General features: G+C 42.0%; 2 protein-coding genes across 9 annotated transcripts in view; one reads left to right on the top strand and one right to left on the bottom strand.

Moving 5' to 3' along the window:
- LOC115129199 (moesin-like) overlaps window positions 1-27069 on the bottom strand; it is a 38262-nt gene that overhangs the window by 7502 nt on the left and 3691 nt on the right. For 5 of the 7 annotated variants that reach the window (XM_065018397.1, XM_065018398.1, XM_065018400.1 and 2 more), the window contains 7 exons: window positions 5568-5651; window positions 5164-5259; window positions 4926-5048; window positions 2200-2351; window positions 1720-1803; window positions 809-955; window positions 585-681 (listed from right to left, as the gene is read on the bottom strand). In XM_065018397.1, coding sequence (XP_064874469.1) covers window positions 585-681; window positions 809-955; window positions 1720-1803; window positions 2200-2351; window positions 4926-5048; window positions 5164-5259; window positions 5568-5630 — 762 coding nt within the window. In that variant the 5' untranslated portion in view covers window positions 5631-5651. Of the gene's footprint in view, window positions 1-584; window positions 682-808; window positions 956-1719; window positions 1804-2199; window positions 2352-4925; window positions 5049-5163; window positions 5260-5567; window positions 5652-8703; window positions 11364-20858; window positions 21319-27069 lie in introns of those variants that run through there. The other 2 variants (XM_065018395.1, XM_065018396.1) reach the window with 2 other exon arrangements.
- On the top strand, window positions 13299-26955 carry LOC115129219 (zinc finger C4H2 domain-containing protein-like). 2 transcript variants are annotated; one of them, XM_065018403.1, is made up of 5 exons: window positions 13299-13450; window positions 18674-18845; window positions 25076-25248; window positions 25343-25505; window positions 26313-26955. In XM_065018403.1, exons 1-5 carry the CDS (start codon window positions 13398-13400, stop codon window positions 26424-26426), a joined length of 675 nt encoding a protein of 224 aa, XP_064874475.1. In that variant the 5' UTR covers window positions 13299-13397; the 3' UTR covers window positions 26427-26955. The 2 variants fall into 2 exon arrangements, with proteins under 2 accessions (XP_064874475.1, XP_064874474.1); XM_065018402.1 differs by having other exon boundaries at window positions 25343-25532.

The raw sequence follows: 27069 nt of genomic DNA, 5'->3' as shown, positions 1-27069 counted from the left end.
TCAGTGCCTCTTGTGGTTATCAGTGCCTCTTGTGGGTATCAGTGCCTCGTGTGGTTATCAGTGCCTCTTGTGGGTATCAGTGCCTCGTGTGGTTATCAGTGCCTCTTGTGGTTATCAGTGCCTCTTGTGGTTATCAGTGCCTCTTGTGGGTATCAGTGCCTCGTGTGGTTATCAGTGCCTCTTGTGGTTATCAGTGCCTCTTGTGGGTATCAGTGCCTCTTGTGGGTATCAGTGCCTCGTGTGGGTATCAGTGCCTCTTGTGGGTATTAGTGCCTCTTGTGGTTATCAGTGCCTCGTGTGGTTATCAGTGCCTCGTGTGGTTATCAGTGCCTCTTGTGGTTATCAGTGCCTCGTGTGGTTATCAGTGCCTCGTGTGGTTATCAGTGCCTCTTGTGGTTATCAGTGCCTCGTGTGGTTATCAGTGCCTCGTGTGGGTATCAGTGCCTCTTGTGGGTATCAGTGCCTCGTGTGGTTATCAGTGCCTGTTGAAATAATAATGTGACCTTTATTCTGTACTTAACAAACTATCAGAGGTTTGAATTATAACCAAATATACAGCAGACAAAGAAACAGAGGTGACGTACCGGGGCTTTCTTGTCCATGGGTTTTATAACAAACTTCTTGTCGTTGAAGGAAATGTTTCTGATCTCACTCCATGGGAAGCCGATCTTAGGAGTCATCCTAGAAAGAAAACACTGTAGAATAGTTCACTCCAAAAGCAAAGTTTATCCAATGGTTTCACACTTCAAAAGTAGTCTAATATCACGATGAACATATGGGGAATTCAGATGTAGTTAAAGGTTCCTACCTGTCAGTGTTCTGGTATATGTTGAGGCCCAGAGCGTCTACCCCCAGCCACAGCTCTGAACCCTTCTTGTTCTTGATGCTGAAGTAGTTGACTCCATACATCTCTAGATCCTGAGCTATCTTCAGATACTCCACCATGGCATCCTCCCTGGAGACAGACAGACAGACACAAACACATGTACAGGACCAGATACAGACACCGATACAGACACACACAGACAATCAGTGCAATATAAGTAAGCCAGTGTTAACTTGGATTGGACTGTGAGTAGAGAGGACTGTGAGTGAGGACTGAGAGGACTGTGAGTGAGGACTGAGAGGACTGTGAGTTTGGACTGAGAGGACTGTGAGTAGAGAGGACTGTGAGTGAGGACTGAGAGGACTGTGAGTAGAGAAGACTGTGAGTGAGGACTGAGAGGACTGTGAGTAGAGAAGACTGTGAGTGAGGACTGAGAGGACTGTTAGTGAGGACAGAGGACTGTGAGTGAGGACTGAGAGGACTGTGAGTGAGGACTGAGAGGACTGTGAGTTTGGACTGAGAGGACTGAGAGGACTGTGAGTAGAGAAGACTGTGAGTGAGGACTGAGAGGACTGTGAGTGAGGACTGAGAGGACTGTGAGTGAGGACTGAGAGGACTGAGAGGACTGTGAGTAGAGAAGACTGTGAGTGAGGACTGAGAGGACTGATAGTGAGGACAGAGGACTGTGAGTGAGGACTGAGAGGACTGTGAGTGAGGACTGAGAGGACTGTGAGTGAGGACTGAGAGGACTGATAGTGAGGACAGAGGACTGTGAGTGAGGACTGAGAGGACTGTGAGTGAGGACTGAGAGGACTGATAGTGAGGACAGAGGACTGTGAGTGAGGACTGAGAGGACTGTGAGTGAGGACTGAGAGGACTGTGAGTGGTCTTACCTCAGCACTCCCTTGTGCTCCTCATGCCACACCTTTATTCTATTCTCCCACTGCTCCTTGTTCAGCTTGTGCTGCTCCAGAACTCTGGGGGTAGAGGACACGAGAAGGGTTCGATTAAAGGGGTAGAGAGAGGACGGTAGACTAGCGGTTAAAATGTTGGGCCAGTAAACCAAAAAAAGGTTGTTGTTTCAAATCCCCTAGCCGACTAGGTGAAAAAATCTGTTGATGAAAGACACTTAACCCTAATTGCTCCTGTAAGTCTCTCTGGATAAGAGTGTCTGCTAAATGAAATGGAATTGACCCCAACACTAATCTAAGTATGGGAGACAACAATCAGAGGAACGTTCAGGGAGACTTGGAATAGATCTCTCTTCAAAATTATCATAGAAGATCAACAAATTCAGTGGACCATTTCACCAGTTTAGCTTCTGTTTGTGGGCTGAGGTATGTCACACAGGGGGACTGGGAGAGATGACACACCTCTGGGGAAGCAGCTTGTCCCTGCTGAGGTAACCAGGGAAGTGGTAGTCCTTCTTGTAGTCTCCATGTTTGGTCTGAACAGAGTAGGAGGCCAACAGCACAGCCGTCTCCGGAGGACAGTAGATATCATCATTCAGGATGCCTTCCTTCACCTGCAGTGACAAACAGTGTGTGACCAGCTCGTATGTGTGTCTGGCCTGTGTACATCCTTATACACATACATGTACTGTATGTGTAGGGGAGAGTGGGGTAAGTGGAGCCACCCTTGTTTCTAGAAAACCATACATAAAATGAATCATGTGACCAAATATTTAGGAAGAGGTCATCATTTCTTGGAGTTTGTGAAGGAAGAAACCACATGGAAAAAGTGGGAAGCAAGTTAGGTCCAGCTTTTTTTTTTGCACAAAGTCAAATGTGAGTATTTTGTTGTAGGTTTCATGATGCTTGTATCTAAACTATATATTGTATCTAAAAATATATTGTTTTAAAATGTTCTATAGATCAGTTGGGGTCTCTATAAGCTACAATATGAGGTCCTAAACCTGGCATGAAAGTGCATCCTTGTAGCTGTATGGGTTAATATAGTCAAAATGTTTGCCTTAGAGTAAGTAAGTTGAGCCAATGGCCACCGTACGCGATACAAACGATGATCACATTTAGTCCGTTTTATGTATAATGTGCATAGTATTTTTGCAATGTATCATGCAAATGAACTCAAGATAGTACTTTTTTTTTTATTGTTAAAGAGCAAACATCCTCACGCTCCGTGTATACAGACGTAAAACAAGCAAGGTTCTTCAGAGAGCAGCCAAGGAAGTGAGAGAAGGGAAGAAGTCCATTAGAGCAGCAGAAAGGGAGGAAAACATAGACTGAATGACATTGAAGAGGTACTGTGGTGGAGAAATTACAAGATTATGTTGCATCGAGTAGTTGTTTTATGCAATAGAATAGGCTTCTATTAGTACTTGCTCATCTGTGTCTGTGTGACCTGAGAGGAGCCTCTGAGGCTTATTCGCTGACAATTGATTTAATGGGTTGGTGATAGAACCGACAGCATGCATTTCCTAGAATGAGTTGGTGTTTGTTCTGTAAGGTACCGGGGAGAGACGGCTCGGGTATGAGAGGATAGTGATGAGGAACCTTGTCTCGGGCCAAACTCTGGTTTCTATACAATAAGAACAGTCTTCACAGCAAATGCTATCTGGCTGGGGGAAACTCCTTTCTCATATATCAAGTCTCACCTTTTGACCCATTCCACACATCTGTTGTTTGTCATGTAGACTAAGAAGGTGTATCTTTGCTATAAGAGATATTTGTATTCGTTCTCTGTCAGAGCTACTCAAAAGTGTTGGGTCGACCAGCCTCACTCGCTGTTTTATTAGTATCTTTTGAGTAAAGTAAAATACTGATTGGTGATTGACCTTGTCTCTCCTCATTATTGATTCCAATTCCACGACAGTACATTCCCAAAAAAGATAACGAACATGTACCTGGGCCTCTGGTCCTCAATATGAATGTAGGCATACATTTAAGATATACCATACACCACACCCCCATTCCATGAATTCAACTTTGACCTACCAGCAACCACACCATCACCGACTTACCCCCAAGGCGACTCAACTTCCCCTGTCCCTATGCTCAACATACCCCATAAGTTGTGCCAAGAGATCAGCGCGAATGTTTACATGAATTCTGATTATTTACAACAGAGATGGGCAACCTTGATTGGGTTGCCCCCTCCCACCCAAAATCTGAACTCATCATGAGGGGCTGCAGTGGCTGGAAGGTCTGCATAACCTCCCTGGCAGTGAGAGACGGCCCTGGCCTTTTGAGGGACCTAACCTTTTGTTGATTTAAATGTTCCTAAGTGAAATGTTGTGTAGATCCTTCTTGACAGCGGAGAGGAAATGGGACATTTTAGTGGAGAAATGCTGTAATTCTACACATCTTGCCATGCGTCAAAGAAGATTTATAACTAATTCCATGCCATTCTACTGATTTTGTCATGGGGTGTATATAATTTTCTTCACATTTTGTCATTGTGTGGGTAGAAATGTTTGCGGTTTTTAATATGATATCTGAGTGAGAGTGACCTAGTATTGACTCAGTTTTTAATATGATATCTGAGTGAGAGTGACCTAGTATTGACTCAGTTCTTAATATGATATCTGAGTGAGAGTGACCTAGTGTTGACTCAGTTTTTAATATGATATCTGAGTGAGAGTGACCTAGTATTGACTCAGTTTTTAATATGATATCTGAGTGAGAGTGACCTAGTATTGACTCAGTTTTTAATATGATATCTGAGTGAGAGTGCCCTAGTGTTGACTCAGTTTTTAATATGATATCTGAGTGAGAGTGCCCTAGTATTGACTCAGTTTTTAATATGATATCTGAGTGAGAGTGACCTAGTATTGACTCAGTTTTTAATATGATATCTGAGTGAGAGTGACCTAGTATTGACTCAGTTTTTAATATGATATCTGAGTGAGAGTGCCCTAGTGTTGACTCAGTGCTCTTTATAAGAGCCTATTTGGGATTTTCTATTCCTTTACCTTTGATATTGAACATTGCATTGTTGAGGAAGAGCTTGTAAGTAAACATTTTATCTGTACTGTTCACGCCTGTTGTTTCCTGTGAACGTGACACATAAACCTTGATTTGATGTACGGTATGTGTGTGTGTCTGGCCAGCTCATGTGTGTGTGCGCTTGTGTGTATGACCTGCAGGAAGAAAAGTCGTTGCGTGGCCTCTTGGATCAGTTCCTCAGCTACATCTTCAGGGTAGAACTTGGCCCTGAACTTTATCAACAGAGGGTTCTCCCTGCGTACATCCTGAGCTGTCACCTGGGAACATTGCAACAACATGAGTGAGTAAATAAGTGTATGAATGAACGTGGAAGTGTGTGAGACAGTTCTGTATGTTGTTACTGTCTGAGCAGAGTAGTTAGGATGTACTCACCCTCTTGTTGAGTTTGAGCCAGGTAGAGAAGCCTTTGCTGTCCTGGTACTGTAGGCCAAAGAACCAGGTCTCTCTCAGCCCGATGGTTTTCACTATCTACACAACAATGAAGAAAAAGATTGTCCGTTGTGCAGGAAACAGAGGTTTTCTGTCTGTCCGTCCGCCAGTCTGTCCGCCAGTCTGTCAGTCCGCCAGTCTGTCAGTCCGCCAGTCTGTCTGTCCGCCAGTCTGTCTGTCAGTCCGCCAGTCTGTCTGTCAGTCCGCCAGTCTGACTGTCTGCCAGTCGGTCTGTCCGCCAGTCGGTCTGTCAGTCCGCCAGTCGGTCTGTCAGTCCGCCAGTCGGTCTGTCCGCCAGTCTGACTGTCTGCCAGTCGGTCTGTCCGCCAGTCTGTCTGTCCATGTACCTGGTTGAAGAGTTGTTTGCCAGTGGTGCTGGGCAGGACGGCGAACTCCAGCTCAGCGTCCATGGTGGTGACGCGAACATTGATCTACCAGAGGGCATTCACATAGACACAAACTGGAGTATGAATGGGAGGAGAGAGAACTTAATAGCCTATTAAAACACATAGCTAGAGTAATGGTTAGTATAATGGGTAGTTTGGCTTATAATAGGGGACAGGCATGCAATGTACTAAGAGGCTAAGCGAATTGTATGTCTCTTACTATTATTGTAAAATGGTGTGCTACGTTTTTTGTGAGGTAAAAGGCCCCAAAAATATAATATAATTATGTTTCTTACATTTTTCTGTTCAACCTGCAGGATCATCCAATCGCAAGAAGTCGTAGGGGACTACAATCAAAACATGAAGCCCACAAGGTATTTTTAAACGTGAAATATTGTTTAGGGAGAATTCTCAGAACAAAATAGAGTTGAGAGTATTCTCAGAACAGGGGAAGGTTTATTTTTTTTATTTTTTTATTTTTTTATTTATTTCACCTTTATTTAACCAGGTAGGCAAGTTGAGAACAAGTTCTCATTTACAATTGCGACCTGGCCAAGATAAAGCAAAGCAGTTCGACACATACAACGACACAGAGTTACACATGGAGTAAAACAAACATACAGTCAATAATACAGTAAAAAAAAACAAGTCTATATACAATGTGAGCAAATTAGGTGAGAAGGGAGGTAAAGGCAAAAAAGGCCATGGTGGCAAAGTAAATACAATATAGCAAGTAAAACACTGGAATGGTAGTTTTGCAATGGAAGAATGTGCAAAGTAGAAATAAAAATAATGGGGTGCAAAGGAGCAAAATAAATAAATAAATTAAATACAGTTGGGAAAGAGGTAGTTGTTTGGGCTAAATTATAGGTGGGCTATGTACAGGTGCAGTAATCTGTAAGATGCTCTGACAGTTGGTGCTTAAAGCTAGTGAGGAGATAAGTGTTTCCAATTTAAGAGATTTTTGTAGTTCGTTCCAGTCATTGGCAGCAGAGAACTGGAAGGAGAGGCGGCCAAAGAAAGAATTGGTTTTGGGGTGACTAGAGATATACCTGCTGGAGCGTGTGCTACAGGTGGGAGATGCTATGGTGACCAGCGAGCTGAGATAAGGGGGACTTTACCTAGCAGGGTCTTGTAGATGACATGGAGCCAGTGGGTTTGGCGACGAGTATGAAGCGAGGGCCAGCCAACGAGAGCGTACAGGTCGCAATGGTGGGTAGTATATGGGGCTTTGGTGACAAAACGGATTGCACTGTGATAGACTGCATCCAATTTGTTGAGTAGGGTATTGGAGGCTATTTTGTAAATGACATCGCCAAAGTCGAGGATTGGTAGGATGGTCAATTTTACAAGGGTATGTTTGGCAGCATGAGTGAAGGATGCTTTGTTGCGAAATAGGAAGCCAATTCTAGATTTAACTTTGGATTGGAGATGTTTGATATGGGTCTGGAAGGAGAGTTTACAGTCTAACCAGACACCTAAGTATTTGTAGTTGTCCACGTATTCTAAGTCAGAGCCGTCCAGAGTAGTGATGTTGGACAGGCGGGTAGGTGCAGGTAGCGATCGGTTGAAGAACATGCATTTAGTTTTACTTGTATTTAAGAGCAATTGGAGGCCATGGAAGGAGAGTTGTATGGCATTGAAGCTTGCCTGGAGGGTTGTTAACACAGTGTCCAAAGAAGGGCCGGAAGTATACAGAATGGTGTCGTCTGCGTAGAGGTGGATCAGAGACTCACCAGCAGCAAGAGCGACCTCATTGATGTATACAGAGAAGAGAGTCGGTCCAAGAATTGAACCCTGTGGCACCCCCATAGAGACTGCCAGAGGTCCGGACAGCAGACCCTCCGATTTGACACACTGAACTCTATCAGAGAAGTAGTTGGTGAACCAGGCGAGGCAATCATTTGAGAAACCAAGGCTGTCGAGTCTGCCGATGAGGATGCGGTGGTTGACAGAGTCGAAAGCCTTGGCCAGATCAATGAATACGGCTGCACAGTAATGTTTCTTATCGATGGCGGTTAAGATATCGTTTAGGACCTTGAGCGTGGCTGAGGTGCACCCATGACCAGCTCTGAAACCAGATTGCATAGCAGAGAAGGTATGGTGAGATTCGAAATGGTCGGTAATCTGTTTGTTTTGGCTTTCGAAGACCTTAGAAAGGCATGGTAGGATAGATATAGGTCTGTAGCAGTTTGGGTCAAGAGTGTCCCCCCCTTTGAAGAGGGGGATGACCGCAGCTGCTTTCCAATCTTTGGGATTCCAATTCTAGGATCCCATGATCCACACAGAACTGTAGTGTAGGTTTCTGTTGTTGCGGTCATTGTTTTAATGTCAATCATGTTAGTGAAAGTTCCCACATTGTGTGGACAATAACGTTTTTCTAATAAATTCTAATCTACCCCAGGTATCCACCGCTAAGGTTTCTGAAGTGGTTTTTAACACTGATTATGGAGCAAACTGGAATAAAGTTACGAAACAGCAGAGATCAGAGCGGGCCAGGCCAACTAGGGAGGCCCATAAGTAGTCCAATTCTCATATGTTTAATGTTGATCATATCGGTCTACTCTGGCCAGAATACTTCAACCACAAAAAATATGGAATGTTTCTACAAGTAAAATGTTTATATTACTCAAAAGAGCTAAGATATAAAAGATTGAGTTTCAAAATTGAGTGAACTCACTGTACTACAAGTATCACACAGAACGATGTACTGTTGTGTTGAAGCTCAAACTTCTAAAAACCATTTGTGTCTGATTTGAGTGGTTAACGAACACTTCACTTATAACAAACACGGTATAACTCAGGGTAGTAACATGGTAAGCCTTTAAAATGGCGGAAAATCACAACTCACAAAATCACAAATCCAACAAAAACAGCCAAGAAACTAAGCACTGTGTCCAGAACAGATCCTAGAATAAACTTTTCTAGCCCATTATTCTGTGTCACAGAGAAACAGAGACATGGCTATGGGAAAAGGTTAGCCTTGTCTTACTGTCAAATGCTAAATGTACACAATCTCACACTAATCTTACACAGACAGCCACATCTTAACCTCAAGCCAGATGTTGTAGGATAAAGAGAATAAATGGATACTCACAGAAGACATTAGTAGATCTTTAATCTACTATGTTATTAAGTTCCTGAGAGGTCCTTCTTTAGGCATTAGCTTTCTCTACACAGAGTCATATGAAAGTGCTTGCAATATTCACTGGGATTATGGTGAATTTAAAAAATCCATTGTTGTGTTCTCAGGAATAATCCAATGGCAGCCCAGGAATCTCATTTAAAGTGGATTAGGTCGGTGTACTAACACTTGACCCTCACAGGCTCACCGCAAAATAGCACCCAAGACACTGTACCCAAGACACTGTACATGCACCTTTAGAATACAATCATTTCGAATGAGATATACGATAAGACAATGTTGATAATATACTGTAGTACTGCCTTAACATTAGACCACATTGCCACTAGCCAAGGTAAAAGTACTTACTAAGCCCAACACTCAAGGCATTTTTTCCTAGTTCTATGTACAGTTGAAGTCGGAAGTTTACATACACTTAGGTTGGAGTCATTAAAACTCGTTTTTCAACCACTCCACAAATTGTTAACAAACTATAGTTTTGGCAAGTCGGTTAGTCCTTGTTCGGGCGGCGTTTCGGCGATCGATGTCCCCGGCTTTCTAGCCATCGCCGCTCCATTTTTCATATGTCCATTTGTTTTGTCTTGTCCCATACACACCTGGTTTTCATTCCCTAATCAATCTAAATTTAATTAGCCCTCTGTTTCCCATCATGTCTTTGTGTGTAATTGTTTATTGTTATGTGGTTTGTCATGCGCACTACTTTTGTTATTTCCGTGGTTTTGGCACTTTTATTGTGCCGTCAATTTGGAACCGAATTAAAGTGCGCCTGTTTGCTACACTCTGCTCTCCTGCACCTGACTTCGCCTCCGCTACACACTCTCCCCATTTTTCCTGTAGTTAGACCCTTCCCAGTACACTCTGGATAGTCGACCATTAGGGTCCGGGCTAATCAGGGAGGCCACCATCTCCTTGGCCACGGTTATGCAGGGGGATCATGAGGAGAGAATCAGCCTCTTCCTCATTGACTCTCCTGCGTTACCTGTGGTACTAGGCCTTCCCTGGTTGGCTCTGCATAACCCCACTATTTCCTGGCAACAGAGGTCTCTCACGGGGTGGTCGCGAGAGTGCTCGGGAGGTGTGTAGGGGTTGCCGTTGGTGCTACCACGGCACCAACACCACGGTGGAAAGTCCAGACCGGGTCTCGACCGTGCACATCCCCCCAGAATATGACGATTTGGCTCTCGCCTTCTGTAAAAAGAAGGCGACTCAATTACCACCTCATCGATAGGGGGGGATTGTGCAATAAATCTCCTGGCAGACGCTGCACTTCCCAGGAGTCACGTGTATCCCCTGTCGCAAGCGGAGACAGTGGCTATGAATACATATGTCTCTGAATCCCTGCGTCAGGGGTACATTCGGCCCTCTATTTCACCTGCCTCCTCAAGTCTATTTTTTGTGAAGAAGAAGGATGGAGGTTTACACCCGTGTATTGACTATAGAGGTCTCAATCAAATCACGGTGAGGTACAGTTACCCCCTACCTCTTATTGCCACGGCGATTGAGTCAATGCATGGGGCCCGCTTCTTCACAAAACTGAATCTGAGGAGTGCGTATAACCTGGTGCGTATCCGGGAGTGAGACGAGTGGAAGACAGGGCATTATGAGTACCTCGTCATGCCGTACGGGTTGATGAATGCTCCATCAGTTTTCCAATCCTTTGTAGACAAGATTTTCAGGGACCTGCACGGGCAGGGTGTAGTGGTGTATATCGATGACATTCTGATTTACTCCACTACATGCGCCGAGCATGTGTCCTTGGTGCGCAAGGTACTTGGACAACTGTTGGAGCATGACCTGTATGTCAAGGCTGAGAAACGCCTGTTCTTTCAGCAGGCTGTCTCCTTCGCATTTCCTCATCAGGGGTGGAGATGGAGAGCGACCGCATTGCAGCTGTGCGTAATTGGCCGACTCCCACCACGGTAAAGGAGATGCAGCGCCTTTTAGGGTTTGCCAATTACTACCGGAGAGATTTATCTGGGGTTTTGGCCTGGTTGCTGCTCCCATTACCTCACTGCTGAAGGGAGGTTCTGTACGGTTGCAGTGGTCGGCTGAGGCAGACAGGGCTTTTGGGCAGCTAAGAGCTCTGTTTACTGCGGCTCCCGTGCTGGACCATCCGGATACCTCTTTGGCATCCATTAGTGGAGGTAGACACGTCCGAGGCTGGGATAGGAGCCGTGCTCTCACAGCGCTCGGGTACGCCACCGATACTCCGCCCCTGTGCTTTCTTTTCGAAGAAGCAGGAGATATGGAGTGCAGATCCGGGGAAGCTCAGATGAGTGGTAGGAAACTAGATGTGGAGGCTGAGGTTGAAGTGAGCTGGGTTGGAACAGGGTAAACAGGTACGGAGAGGAATCCAATGGAGTGGTGGTGTGGTGAATCCAGAACAGGGTAGCAGGGTGGTGAGATGTGGAACAGGAGACTGGTACCAGAGTCAGAGCGGCAAAACTGCAGTGAGAGGATAAACAGCGTCAGGCAGGGTAACAGGATCTTGAATAATCACAAATAGCTAGAATCATAAACTGACTGAGCAGTGGCAGGACTGAGCATTTGTAGAGGTCTTGATTATGGAACGGGTTGCAGCTGGTGAGGATCCGCTCTGACTCCAGCACACCTGTCTCCAACCACACAATTACAAACAAACAGAAAGGAAGGGGGATAGAGAGAGTGTACTGGAGGAGTGGCTGCAGGTCAAGGAGACACCGGATGTCCACTAGGGTGTGTGGCAGAAGCAGATGTGACACTTCTGACCCACTGGAAATGTGATGAAAGAAATAAAAGCTGAAATAAATCATTCTCTCTACTATTATTCTGACATTTCACATTCTTAAAATAAAGTGGTGATCCTGACTTAGAACAGGGAATTTTTACTAGGATTAAATGTCAGGAATTGTGAAAAACTGAGTTTAAATGTATTTGGCTAAGGTGTACGTAACCTTCTGACTTCAACTATATGTCTCTCATTATTTTTTTTAACTCTACGGGATTGGTTGAACTAACTAGAGCTAATGTGATTTGCATGACGCTGTAAGTAAACAAGAACATTTCCCCAGGACATAGGGGCAGAAAGCTTAAATTCTTGTTAATCTAACTGCACTGTCCAATTTACAGTAGCTATTAGTGAAAAAATGACATGCTATTGTTTGAGGAGAGTGCACAACAGCAACAAAAACTCTTTTATCACAGTAACTGGTTTGATACATTTACCTCTGAAGGTTAAAATAAGGTACTTCAGTAATCTTGCTCTGATTTGTCATCCTGATCGTCGCAGAGATAAAAAATGTAGCATAGTTTTTTCTCTGATAAAATCCATTTTCATATTCAAATGTAGGAACTGGGTTCTACAGTTTGAACCCCTGCTATGTCTGCCCCCCCCCCTCTAGATGTGTGAAGGTTAGAGTCTTTTCCATATGGAAGCTAATTATCCATCATTTATGACATCCCTGGGAGTGTGTAAACTATAAAAATGTATGTTCTCTATAGTTACGTACTTGAAAATGTATCAATTTATCAATTCGGCACCTTTGGGCAGACTTGATACAACATTTCGGACAGTAATGCTGTGGTTCATTGGATGGTTCATCGGATCAGCCTAAAACTTTGCACATACACTGCTACCATCTAGTGAACAAAATCTAAATTGCGCCTAGACTCCTAAATTATATTGTCAGAGTCGTGTGTATAGGTGGCAGGGAAGTCAGGCGCAGGAGTCAAGCAGAGTGTAATTTTGAGTCTTTTAATGAATGTCCACGTAACATGCTCCATAACACTAATAAGAATAGAATATAAACAAACATGGGTACGAGGACCCGTCGCGCACCTATACAATAAACACAACACTGACAATATACAATCTCTGACAAAGACATGAGGGGAAACAGAGGGTTAAATACACAACAGGTAATTAATGGGATTGAAAACAGGTGTGTGGGAAGACAAGACAAAACCAATGGAAAATGAAAAATGGATCAATGATGGCTAGAAGATCGGTGGCGTCGACCGCAGACCACCGCCCGAGAGGCAACGACTTCGGTAGAAGTCGTGACATATATAATGGCCTTTCTCTTGCATTTCAAAGATGGAGATTATTTTTGGGGGAAAACAAATGTTTTTGTCATTGCATATTTTTACCATATTTTACGAGAACTAATTTCACATTTCCACAAACTTCAAAGTGTTTCCTTTCAAATAGTATCAAGAACATGCACATGCTTGCTTCAGGTCCTGAGCTACAGGCAGTTAGATTTGGGTATGTATTTTAGGCGAAAATGGAAAAAAAGACTCTGATCCTTACAACACGTAGTTGTTATTTTGTAAAAAATATAATATATATAAGCATCTTTATGAGTAATGTAGAGTTTAGACAGTTTACACCATCATAAAGAGGATTACATTCAAACAATGCAACCGTTTCTATTAAAAGGCTAGAACAACAGTGTAACCGTTTTTATCAGACAGTGTCTGTCTGAAACAATGTCACAGTTTCCAGCTGGGGTCACTGAAGTACAATACACTTAGCCACTGTTTCTCCGCGCATGCGTGGTGCTTCACAGCGACTGTTACAGCTGACGGTATTGTTTTGATTAGCTGGTCGGCAGACCACCCTGGCCTTCAATTAAGATCTAATTTATCAGTCTAAAGACAAAACCATGGGGGACGAACAAGACATAATGTGCAAACTAGAAAACATTATGGAAATACGGTAAAAAAAAAAAGTATATTCTTCTTCAAAGAAACCACATCTGGTAAATGTAGCTGGATGGCTCAGGAAAAGATCAGAGAGAGGAATTGTCTCGCCAGCTGATATTAGCGTCTTGGCTTTGTTATTGGGCGAGGAAGCTAGCTATATGTATCGATATAGCCTCGAGCAAGGTTAGCAAGCGGAGGAACTGCAAAAAACATGTCACAGAATAGCTTGCTAGCTGTGCATTATATATAATCAATCCAGCTGTTTGCATCAACAAAAATCCAGATGCGAAGTGCTTTGCCAGATTAGCGGCTATCTGGCATCTTAGCTAGCTAGCTTTTTGTCATTAGCCAGGTTGTTCATTGGCTAACCATGGTTCATTCTGTTGGAACCAGTTACAAATGTACACATTGTTGAATAGATGCGAAGCTATACGGCGGCACGTCAGTAACATCAGTAGAAAAAATATATAGTTACACCAGTTATAACAATGTCATATGGTGCACGTCCATCTTTATGTCGGCTATGCATGCATTCTATTACTTATTCCCATGACAAATAGTATCTCCTTATTTCACAATAAACTCATCGATTGCAACAGAAAACAGGTCTCTTGAAAAATGTGTATCTATCTGAAGAGACCAACCAGGTTAAATAATGTAGAAGCAATAGAAGATGCCTTAGGGCAATTGGTTTCTTATTAAGCATGATTGAGTGACCGGAAGTTGAACTGACAGAACGTTGTCTTTGTGCCTTCTTCCCTGTAATCAAAATAAGTGCATTAGTAAATAGCCCAGTGGTATGTAACTACCTAATGTTGTGTAATTGGTAACTACTGCATTAGTAAATAGCCCAGTGGTATGTAACTACCTAATGTTGTGTAATTGGTAACTAGTGCATTAGTAAATAGCCCAGTGGTATGTAACTACCTAATGTTGTGTAATTGGTAACTAGTGCATCAGTAAATAGCCCAGTGGTATGTAACTACCTAATGTTGTGTAATTGGTAACTACTGCATTAGTAAATAGCCCAGTGGTAGGTTAACTACCTAATGTTGTGTAATTGGTAACTAGTGCATTAGTAAATAGCCCAGTGGTATGTAACTACCTAATGTTGTGTAATTGGTAACTAGTGCATTAGTAAATAGCCCATTTAACATTGTTGTGTAATTGGTAACTATTTAGTAAATAGCCCAGTGGTAGGTTAACTACCTAATGTTGTGTAATTGGTAACTACTGCATTAGTAAATAGCCCAGTGGTATGTAACTAGCTAATGTTGTGTAATTGGTAACTACTGCATTAGTAAATAGCCCAGTGGTATGTAACTACCTAATGTTGTGTAATTGGTAACTACTGCATTAGTAAATAGCCCAGTGGTAGGTTAACTACCTAATGTTGTGTAATTGGTAACTAGTGCATTAGTAAATAGCCCAGTGGTATGTAACTACCTAATGTTGTGTAATTGGTAACTACTGCATTAGTAAATAGCCCAGTGGTATGTAACTACCTGATGTTGTGTAATTGGTAACTACTGCATTAGTAAATAGCCCAGTGGTATGTAACTACCTAATGTTGTGTAATTGGTAACTACTGCATTAGTAAATAGCCCAGTGGTAGGTTAACTACCTAATGTTGTGTAATTGGTAACTAGTGCATTAGTAAATAGCCCAGTGGTATGTAACTACCTAATGTTGTGTAATTGGTAACTACTGCATTAGTAAATAGCCCAGTGGTAGGTTAACTACCTAATGTTGTGTAATTGGTAACTACTGCATTAGTAAATAGCCCAGTGGTATGTAACTACCTAATGTTGTGTAATTGGTAACTACTGCATTAGTAAATAGCCCAGTGGTATGTAACTACCTAATGTTGTGTAATTGGTAACTAGTGCATTAGTAAATAGCCCAGTGGTATGTAACTACCTAATGTTGTGTAATTGGTAACTAGTGCATTAGTAAATAGCCCAGTGGTATGTAACTACCTAATGTTGTGTAATTGGTAACTAGTGCATCAGTAAATAGCCCAGTGGTATGTAACTACCTAATGTTGTGTAATTGGTAACTAGTGCATTAGTAAATAGCCCAGTGGTATGTAACTACCTAATGTTGTGTAATTGGTAACTAGTGCATTAGTAAATAGCCCAGTGGTAGGTTAACTACCTAATGTTGTGTAATTGGTAACTAGTGCATTAGTAAATAGCCCAGTGGTATGTAACTACCTAATGTTGTGTAATTGGTAACTAGTGCATTAGTAAATAGCCCAGTGGTAGGTTAACTACCTCATGTTGTGTAATTGGTAACTAGTGCATTAGTAAATAGCCCAGTGGTATGTAACTACCTAATGTTGTGTAATTGGTAACTAGTGCATTAGTAAATAGCCCAGTGGTATGTAACTACCTAATGTTGTGTAATTGGTAACTAGTGCATTAGTAAATAGCCCAGTGGTATGTAACTACCTAATGTTGTGTAATTGGTAACTAGTGCATTAGTAAATAGCCCAGTGGTATGTAACTACCTAATGTTGTGTAATTGGTAACTACTGCATTAGTAAATAGCCCAGTGGTATGTAACTACCTAATGTTGTGTAATTGGTAACTAGTGCATCAGTAAATAGCCCAGTGGTATGTAACTACCTAATGTTGTGTAATTGGTAACTACTGCATTAGTAAATAGCCCAGTGGTATGTAACTACCTAATGTTGTGTAATTGGTAACTAGTGCATTAGTAAATAGCCCAGTGGTATGTAACTACCTAATGTTGTGTAATTGGTAACTAGTGCATTAGTAAATAGCCCAGTGGTATGTAACTACCTAATGTTGTGTAATTGGTAACTAGTGCATTAGTAAATAGCCCAGTGGTATGTAACTACCTAATGTTGTGTAATTGGTAACTAGTGCATTAGTAAATAGCCCAGTGGTATGTAACTACCTAATGTTGTGTAATTGGTAACTACTGCATTAGTAAATAGCCCAGTGGTATGTAACTACCTAATGTTGTGTAATTGGTAACTAGTGCATTAGTAAATAGCCCAGTGGTATGTAACTACCTAATGTTGTGTAATTGGTAACTAGTGCATTAGTAAATAGCCCAGTGGTATGTAACTACCTAATGTTGTGTAATTGGTAACTAGTGCATTAGTAAATAGCCCAGTGGTATGTAACTACCTAATGTTGTGTAATTGGTAACTAGTGCATTAGTAAATAGCCCAGTGGTATGTAACTACCTAATGTTGTGTAATTGGTAACTACTGCATTAGTAAATAGCCCAGTGGTAGGTTAACTACCTAATGTTGTGTAATTGGTAACTAGTGCATTAGTAAATAGCCCAGTGGTATGTAACTACCAAATGTAAATGTAATGTTGTGTAATTGGTAACTACTGCATTAGTAAATAGCCCAGTGGTATGTAACTACCTAATGTTGTGTAATTGGTAACTACTGCATTAGTAAATAGCCCAGTGGTAGGTTAACTACCTAATGTTGTGTAATTGGTAACTAGTGCATTAGTAAATAGCCCAGTGGTATGTAACTACCTAATGTTGTGTAATTGGTAACTACTGCATTAGTAAATAGCCCAGTGGTATGTAACTACCTGATGTTGTGTAATTGGTAACTACTGCATTAGTAAATAGCCCAGTGGTATGTAACTACCTAATGTTGTGTAATTGGTAACTACTGCATTAGTAAATAGCCCAGTGGTAGGTTAACTACCTAATGTTGTGTAATTGGTAACTAGTGCATTAGTAAATAGCCCAGTGGTATGTAACTACCTAATGTTGTGTAATTGGTAACTACTGCATTAGTAAATAGCCCAGTGGTAGGTTAACTACCTAATGTTGTGTAATTGGTAACTAGTGCATTAGTAAATAGCCCAGTGGTATGTAACTACCTAATGTTGTGTAATTGGTAACTAGTGCATTAGTAAATAGCCCAGTGGTATGTAACTACCTAATGTTGTGTAATTGGTAACTAGTGCATTAGTAAATAGCCCAGTGGTATGTAACTACCTAATGTTGTGTAATTGGTAACTAGTGCATTAGTAAATAGCCCAGTGGTATGTAACTACCTAATGTTGTGTAATTGGTAACTAGTGCATTAGTAAATAGCCCAGTGGTATGTAACTACCTAATGTTGTGTAATTGGTAACTAGTGCATTAGTAAATAGCCCAGTGGTAGGTTAACTACCTAATGTTGTGTAATTGGTAACTACTGCATTAGTAAATAGCCCAGTGGTATGTAACTACCTAATGTTGTGTAATTGGTAACTAGTGCATTGGTAATAACTACTGTGTATTGTTGGTAACTACTGTTTTACAGTGATAACTAACTAGTAATGCGTTGGTAATAACTACTGTTTTACAGTGATAACTAACTACTAATGCATTGGTAATAACTACTGTGTATTGTTGGTAACTACTGTTTTACAGTGATAACTAACTAGTAATGCATTGGTAATAACTACTGTTTTACAGTGATAACTAACTAGTAATGCATTGGTAATAACTACTGTTTTACAGTGATAACTAACTAGTAATGCATTGGTAATAACTACTGTGTATTGTTGGTAATAACTACTGTTTTACAGTGATAACTAACTAGTAATGCATTGGTAATAACTACTGTTTTACAGTGATAACTAACTAGTAATGCATTGGTAATAACTACTGTTTTACAGTGATAACTAACTAGTAATGCATTGGTAATAACTACTGTTTTACAGTGATAACTAACTAGTAATGCATTGGTAATAACTACTGTTTTACAGTGATAACTAACTAGTAATGCATTGGTAATAACTACTGTTTTACAGTGATAACTAACTAGTAATGCATTGGTAATAACTACTGTTTTACAGTGATAACTAACTAGTAATGCATTGGTAATAACTACTGTTTTACAGTGATAACTAACTAGTAATGCATTGGTAATAACTACTGTTTTACATTGATAACTAACTAGTAATGCATTGGTAATAACTACTGTTTTACAGTGATAACTAACTAGTAATGCATTGGTAATAACTACTGTGTATTGTTGGTAACTACTGTTTTACAGTGATAACTAACTAGTAATGCGTTGGTAATAACTACTGTTTTACAGTGATAACTAACTAGTAATGCGTTGGTAATAACTACTGTTTTACAGTGATAACTAACTAGTAATGCATTGGTAATAACTACTGTTTTACAGTGATAACTAACTAGTAATGCATTGGTTAAACTGTGTTTTCTGTCATTTCAGGAATAAGACGGTACAGATGCAGAAGATCAAGTCTCGTCTGAAGTCAGAGTTTGAGTCCCTAGAGTCTGAGGAGAAACATCTGAAGGAATACAAACAGGAGATGGACCTCCTAATGCAGGAGAAGATGGCCCATGTAGAGGAGCTACGACTTATACACGCTGATATCAATGTGGTGGGTAGAGAGAGAGAGAGAGAGAGAGAGAGAGAGAGAGACAGAGAGAGAGAGAGACAGAGAGAGAGAGAGAGAGAGAGAGAGACAGAGAGAGACAGAGAGACAGAGAGAGAGAGAGAGAGAGAGAGAGAGAGAGAGAGACAGAGAGAGAGAGACAGAGAGAGACAGAGAGAGAGAGAGAGAGACAGAGAGAGAGTTAGAGAGAGAGAGAGAGACAGAGAGAGAGAGAGACAGAGAGAGAGAGACAGAGAGAGAGAGACAGAGAGAGAGAGACAGAGAGAGAGACAGAGAGAGAGAGACAGAGAGAGAGACAGAGAGAGAGAGACAGAGAGAGAGAGAGACAGAGAGAGAGAGACCGAGAGAGACAGAGAGAGAGAGTGTGTGTGTGTGAGAGGAAGAGGCAGAAACCACTATTTTACTATTTGATCTGTTTTTTTAAAATGGAAAACCAGATGTGTCAGGCTTAGTTATAGTGAAACACATCCATTCAGTTCTTAATTTTTAAGTTGATTGCAATAGTGATGTACCCTGGGTGAACAAAACATTAAGAACACCTTCCTAATGTTGAGTTGCACCCCGCCACACTTTTGCCCTCAGAACAGCCTTACATTTTCTGGCATGGACTTTAAGTGTGGAAAGCATTCCACAGGGATGCTGGCCCATGTTGGTTCCAATGCTTCCCACAGTTCTGCCAAGTTGGCTGGTTGTCCTCAGGGTGGTGGACTATTCTTGATACACATGGGAAACTGTTGATTGTGAAAAACCCAGCAGCATTGCAGTTATTGACTACCATACCCCTTTCAAAGGCATTTCAATCTTTTGCCCATTCACCCTCTGAATGGCACACATTCACAATGTCTCAGTTGTCTCAAGGCTTAAAATCCTTCTTTAACCCGTCTCCTCCCCTTCATCTACACTGACTGAAGTGGATTTAACAAGTGACATCAATAAGGGATCATAGCTTTCACCTGGATTCACCTGGTCAGTCTGTGTCATGGAAGGAGCGTAATGTTCATAATGTTTTGTACACTCAGTGTATTTTGGTCTTTTAGTAGTAAATATAGTTTGTTTTCACCCCTAGCGTTTCAATTCTACCACTGGAATCGTGACGTAGAGGCACCTTGAGAAGGTTCCTATACATCATCTCAAGGGAGGGTTTCGGTATGAAATACACTCCCTTCTAGATGTGCTGGGTGGTACCACCTCGAGGCTTACTATAAAAGCAGGTGACAGTGTGCCTGGCCAATGGTCTTGGTAAGTGGAGTGTGCCACTATATTTAGCATGATGCTTCCTTGACCAGACTATTGACGTTACACAACATTCAAAAGGGCAGTAAAGACACATTTCTGCATTGGAACAAATTCTACGTTTTTGTTGACCATTTCATACACATCTATGTGCTTTTATGAAGAAGAACAAATCATATACAGAGGCAAGAAGAAAAGTATGTGAACCCTTTGGAATTAGCTGGATTTCTGCATCAATTGGTCATCAAATTTGATCTGATCTTCATTTTAGTGACAACAATAGACAAACATAGAGGGATTAAACTAGTAACACACAAATTAGTGTATTTCTCTTATCTATATTGAATACATAATTTAAACATTCACAGTGTAGGTTGGAAAAACATGTGAACCCCACAAGACTAATGACTTCTCCAAAAGCTCATTGAAATCAGGAGTCTGCTAACCTGGAGTCCAATCAATGAGACGAAATTGGAGATGCTGGTTAGAGCTGCCCTGTCCTATAAAAAACACTGTTTGCTATTCACAAGAAGCATTGCCTGATGTGAACCATACCTCGAACAAAAGAGATCTCAGAAGACACAAGATTAAGAATTGTTGACTTGCATAAAGCTGGAAAGGGTTACAAAAGTATCTCTAGAAGCCTTGATGTTCATCAGTCCACGGTAAAACAAAGTGGCCGTCCTGCAAAGATGACTGCAAGAGAACAGCGCAGAATACTCAATGAGATTAAGAAGAATCTTAGCGTGTCAGCTAAAGACTTACAGAAATCTCTGGAACATCTCTGTTGACGAGTCTACGATACATAAAACACTAAACAAGAATGGTTTCATGGGAGGACACCACGGAAGAAGCAAACTGCTGTTAAAAAAACCATTGCTGCACATCTGAAGTTTGCAAAAGAGCACCTGGATGTTCCACAGCGCTACTGGCTAAATATTCTGTGGACAGATGAAACTACAGTTGAGTTGTTTGCAGAAGTTGGGTGATGCAACAGGACAAAGAGCCAAAACACAGAAGTAAATCAACAACAGAATGGCTTCAACAGAAGAAAATACGCCTTCTGGAGTGGCCCAGTCAGAGTCCTGACCTCAACCCGATTGAGATGCTGTGGCATGACCTCAAGAGAGCAGTTCACAAAAGACATCCCAACAATATTGCTGAACTGAAACAGTTTTGTAAAGAGTGTCATGACGTTGGCCTCTTTGGGTATAGCAACCCCAGCCCCCTCTCCGTGCCTCCCCGTTGCCTCCTTCAACTAGGCTGCTGTGGTCAGAGGTCGTAAATTCCTGAGAAGTCCCTGCCACATAGTAGAGAGAGGGTAAACTTTCATAGAGGACAAAGGAAATCCTTCCACCTCACAGAACTTGAGGTACGAACACATTTCATGTTCCGGAGAAAGTGTAAAAGATGGGTGAAGAATCCAGCTACGAACTGGTTCGTTTGCCACAACTTGGGAAGCTCAAGAGAGACGGTGTGGCCACATTACCATAACACTGTTTATATAATAGCCTCAGATATGAGGTTTACATCTAATTGTTGTATAAGATGAATGAGTGAATATGATACTGTTTGTATAATTGTGTAATATGATTGTGGACTGTTTAATGAAGAAAAATACAATTCCCTTTTGATTTGAACTAAATCAGAGGACCGCCCAGAGCCCAGTTAGGGTCAAACATCCTGGGACAGGCCCTCTTCGGGCCTTCCGAATAAAACCCCACTCGGGTTTTCGATCAGCAGACCGGGCTTACCTCAATTACGAGATGGCTAAAGGTTGCAGACCATGTTTCTCTCAATCAAGACAATTGATGTATGGATGTCTCATAGTGAAGACTGGGTTTGTGCAGATAGCCAACAATTTACGACGTTTGGAATGAGACTAACGTGAGGTAAAGTAAATAATTCATTAATTCGAAGACTAATTGATCAGATAAAATATCTGAAAAGTTATTTTAGGAAATTATAATATTTTTCCTTGGTTCCCCCCACTTCCTAGTTAATTAGTTACGCGATTAATCAGTTGATCGCGTAATAACTAATTACAGAGAATCTTTGATAAAAACTATAAGTCTTCAGTTAATGAGAGTAAAGACACGACAGGAGGAATGGTCCAAAATTCCTCCTGACTGTTGTGCAGGTCTGATCCACAACTACAGAAAACATTTGGTTGAGGTTATTGCTGCCAAACCGGTTATTAAATCGAAAGGTCCACATAGTTTTTCCACCCTGTACTTGTACACAGTGTGTTCAATAAAAACATGAAAACGTAGAATTGTCTGTGTGTTATTAGTTGAAGCAGACTGTGTTTGTCTATTGTTATGACTAGATGAAGATCAGATACAATTTTATTACCAATTTATGCAGAAATTCAGGTATTTCCAAAGGGTTCACAAACTTTCTCTTGCCACTGTAAGTTCAGAAAATCATGTTAATATGCATAGACACAACCATCGTAACAAGAAATAGATGACAATGGTGGTAAAATCAACTCATTGTATTTTCCCCAACTGCTACGGCTGCTTGGCGTTGCAGTCTGCTAAAACAGGTGGCTCATAGTTCAATGGTTGTGAGCAGTAATCTCACATGGGGCAGATTTGTGTTATTTACAATAGTCATCCCATACCCACACACTTCCAATTCTGAAAAATTAAAGCCTACCTGTGAGAGGGGTCACCCTGGCAGTAGTTGTAGGATTTTATACACTACTCAAAACCAATTTGTGGGTTAATTTGACCATTGGAAAAGCACTAATGGGTTTGATTGAATTGAGCCTCTAATCTTCATTTTCAAGATGATGCACTTTTCTCCCACACCACAATAAATGTGAGTCCACATTTCAATTACTTCTTTTTCACCCAATGGGGAATTCAAATTTACACTGTAAGTGGTACTAGATGTCATTAACTCTGCACCTCAACACGGTCAGATAACTGTCCAGAGTTGTGTTTGGTAATAGATGTCAGTAACTCTGCACCTCAACACGGTCAGATAACTGTCCAGAGTTGTGTTTGGTAATAGATGTCAGTAACTCTGCACCTCAACACGGACAGATAACTGTCCAGAGTTGTGTTTGGTAATAGATGTCAGTAACTCTGCACCTCAACACGGTCAGATAACTGTCCAGAGTTGTGTTTGGTAATAGATGTCAGTAACTCTGCACCTCAACACGGACAGATAACTGTCCAGAGTTGTGTTTGGTAATAGATGTCAGTAACTCTGCACCTCAACACGGTCAGATAACTGTCCAGAGTTGTGTTTGGTAATAGATGTCAGTAACTCTGCACCTCAACACGGTCAGATAACTGTCCAGAGTTGTGTTTGGTACTAGATGTCAGTAACTCTGCACCTCAACACGGACAGATAACTGTCCAGAGTTGTGTTTGGTAATAGATGTCAGTAACTCTGCACCTCAACACGGTCAGATAACTGTCCAGAGTTGTGTTTGGTAATAGATGTCAGTAACTCTGCACCTCAACACGGTCAGATAACTGTCCAGAGTTGTGTTTGGTAATAGATGTCAGTAACTCTGCACCTCAACACGGACAGATAACTGTCCAGAGTTGTGTTTGGTAATAGATGTCAGTAACTCTGCACCTCAACACGGACAGATAACTGTCCAGAGTTGTGTTTGGTAATAGATGTCAGTAACTCTGCACCTCAACACGGTCAGATAACTGTCCAGAGTTGTGTTTGGTACTAGATGTCAGTAACTCTGCACCTCAACACGGACAGATAACTGTCCAGAGTTGTGTTTGGTAATAGATGTCAGTAACTCTGCACCTCAACACGGTCAGATAACTGTCCAGAGTTGTGTTTGGTAATAGATGTCAGTAACTCCACCTCAACACGGACAGATAACTGTCCAGAGTTGTGTTTGGTAATAGATGTCAGTAACTCTGCACCTCAACACGGTCAGATAACTGTCCAGAGTTGTGTTTGGTAATAGATGTCAGTAACTCTGCACCTCAACACGGTCAGATAACTGTCCAGAGTTGTGTTTGGTAATAGATGTCAGTAACTCTGCACCTCAACACGGTCAGATAACTGTCCAGAGTTGTGTTTGGTAATAGATGTCAGTAACTCTGCACCTCAACACTGTCATATAACTGTCCAGAGTTGTGTTTGCTCACAATGCACATTTTATTCTCAGATTGGTTCAGTGGACTTCTGGCAATTACACTTTAGTGAGATAGTGTTGGGGTCAGGTACAACTACATTTACCCAATCCCAAAATTAATTTTCATGAACAACTCCCTCACCCATAACTTCTCACCTGAAAGCATTTTAGCAAAATGTGAAGGGATTGGGCAAAGGCTGAAATTGGGTTGAGATTTACAGAAAAATAACAAACTATTTAAGGTTCTTTCTCCTCTCTCTCTCTACCTCCTCTCTCTCCCCTTCTCCTCCCTCCTTCTCCTCTTCTTCTTCCTTCTCTCTCCCATTCTCTCCTTCTCCTCTCCCCTTCCATCTCTCTCCTTCTCCTCTTCTTCTTCCTTCTCTCTCCCATTCTCCCCTTCCATCTCTCTCCCATTCTCTCCTTCTTCCTTCTCTCTCCCATTCTCTCCTTCTTCCTTCTCTCTCCCATTCTCTCCTTCTTCCTTCTCTCCCATTCTCTCCTTCTTCCTTCTCTCCCATTCTCTCCTTCTTCCTTCTCTCTCCCATTCTCTCCTTCTTCCTTCTCTCTCCCATTCTCTCCTTCTTCCTTCTCTCTCCCATTCTCTCCTTCTTCCTTCTCTCTCCCATTCTCTCCTTCTTCCTTCTCTCTCCCATTCTCTCCTTCTCCTCTCTCCCATTCTCTCCTTCTTCCTTCTCTCTCCCATTCTCTCCTTCTCCTCTCTCCCATTCTCTCCTTCTCCTCTCCCCTTCCATCTCTCTCCTCCTCTCCTTCTTCCTTCTCTCTCCCATTCTCTCCTTCTTCCTTCTCTCTCCCATTCTCTCCTTCTCCTCTCCCCTTCCACCTCTCTCCTTCTCCTCCCCAGATGGAGAGCACTATAAAGCAGTCAGAGAACGACCTGAACAAGCTGCTGGAGACGACGCGGAGGCTCCATGATGACTACAAACCCCTGAAGGAACATGTAGACGCCCTGAGGATGACCCTGGGCCTTCACAGACTTCCCAACCTCAACGAAGAGGAGGAGAAACTCTCTCTGGAGTCAGTACACTTACTATACACACACACACGGTCGCACAGGCCCTCACACACACATCAACTTGTTCTCTGTGCTATCTTCTATCTGTTGCCATAGTTACTTTGAGAAACAGAAGGCTGAGTGGCAGAAGGAGCCTCATGAGCCCACAATCCCAGAATCCCTTGCAGCAGCGGCTGCTGCGGCCCAACAACTCCAGGTCTCCCGGAAACAAGACGCCCGCCAGACTGCCACTTTCAGACAACAGCCCCCTCCCATGAAGGTACACAATACACCCCCTCCCATGAAGGTACACAATACACTCCCTCCCATGAAGGTACACAATACACACCCTCCCATGAAGGTACACAATACACACCCTCCCATGAAGGTACACAATACACACCCTCCCATGAAGGTACACAATACACACCCTCCCATGAAGGTACACAATACACACCCTCCCATGAAGGTACACAATACACACCCTCCCATGAAGATACACAATACACACCCTCCCATGAAAATACACAGTACACACCCTCCTATGAAGGTACACAGTACACACCCTCCTATGAAGGTACACACCCACCTATGAAGGTCCATAGTACACACCCTCCTATGAAGGTCCATAGTACACACCCTCCTATGAAGGTACACAGTACACACCCTCCTATGAAGGTAAACTCCCTCTTATGAAGGTCCATAGTACACACCCTCCTATGAAGGTCCATAGTACACACCCTCCTATGAAGGTACACAGTACATACCCTCCTATGAAGATACATAGTACACAACCTCCTATGAAGGTCCATAGTACACACCCTCCTATGAAGGTCCATAGTACACACCCTCCTATGAAGGTCCATAGTACACACCCTCCTATGAAGGTCCATAGTACCCACCCTCCTATGAAGGTACACAGTACACACCGTCCTATGTAGGTACACACCCTCCTATGTAGGTACACACCCTCCTATGTAGGTACACACCCTCCTCCACCCATCTGTACCTACACAATAATGACACTGTACTGACTTCTGTATGGACATAGTAATGACACACTATAACATCTCTGTCCTCTCTCCAGGCCTGTCTGTCATGCCACCAGCAGATCCATCGTAACGCTCCTATCTGTCCACTGTGTAAGGCCAAGAGTCGCTCCCGCAACCCCAAGAAACCCAAGAGGAAGCCTGACGAGTAGACACACACACACACACCTCATATTGCTACATTTCAGTAAAACATATCTTCATAACCTTCTCCATGCCATGGAACCTGCATTTAGTATTAACTTCATTATCCTAAGTGTTTTTTAATGGTGCTAAAGTGTTGAAATGTAATTGGTTAAGGTTTAATAGACCGTAACCATGTTATATGCAAAAATACAAACCATTATACTGTAGCTGTACCCATGTTGTGATTGGTTCAGGCATTATAAATGTAAAACTGACTGAATGTACTTGTTACTCTGTATTTAGTATGTTTACATTGCATGAACACTTTCCATGGCTGAGCTATAATGACTGTGTTGTAACTGTTTGTGATGATATGAAAGTGGGTTTTATTGTTGCAGTGTATAACCCAGGAAGTTGTTCTAATGTTTACTGAACACATAAGGGACTGTCAAGGACTGAGAAAACCATGACGCTTAATAACTTATGCTTTTAACAGTGTTGTAATGTCAAACTTTAATACAAGAATTCAAAAATAAATGGCCGTTTTGTACTGCAGTTGGAATTGTATTTTCTTCTAGACGAAGATGAACCTCATTATATTACAGGGTCACACACAGGGCTCTGATCAGAAGTAGTGCACTATATGGGGAATATTTCAGATAGGTCCGC

Source organism: Oncorhynchus nerka, linkage group LG5 (assembly GCF_034236695.1).
Source record: "Oncorhynchus nerka isolate Pitt River linkage group LG5, Oner_Uvic_2.0, whole genome shotgun sequence".
In the NCBI taxonomy this organism is placed as follows: domain Eukaryota; kingdom Metazoa; phylum Chordata; class Actinopteri; order Salmoniformes; family Salmonidae; genus Oncorhynchus; species Oncorhynchus nerka.
The sequence above is the reverse complement of the archived record's forward strand: the minus strand, read 5'-3'. Positions and strand labels throughout refer to the sequence as shown.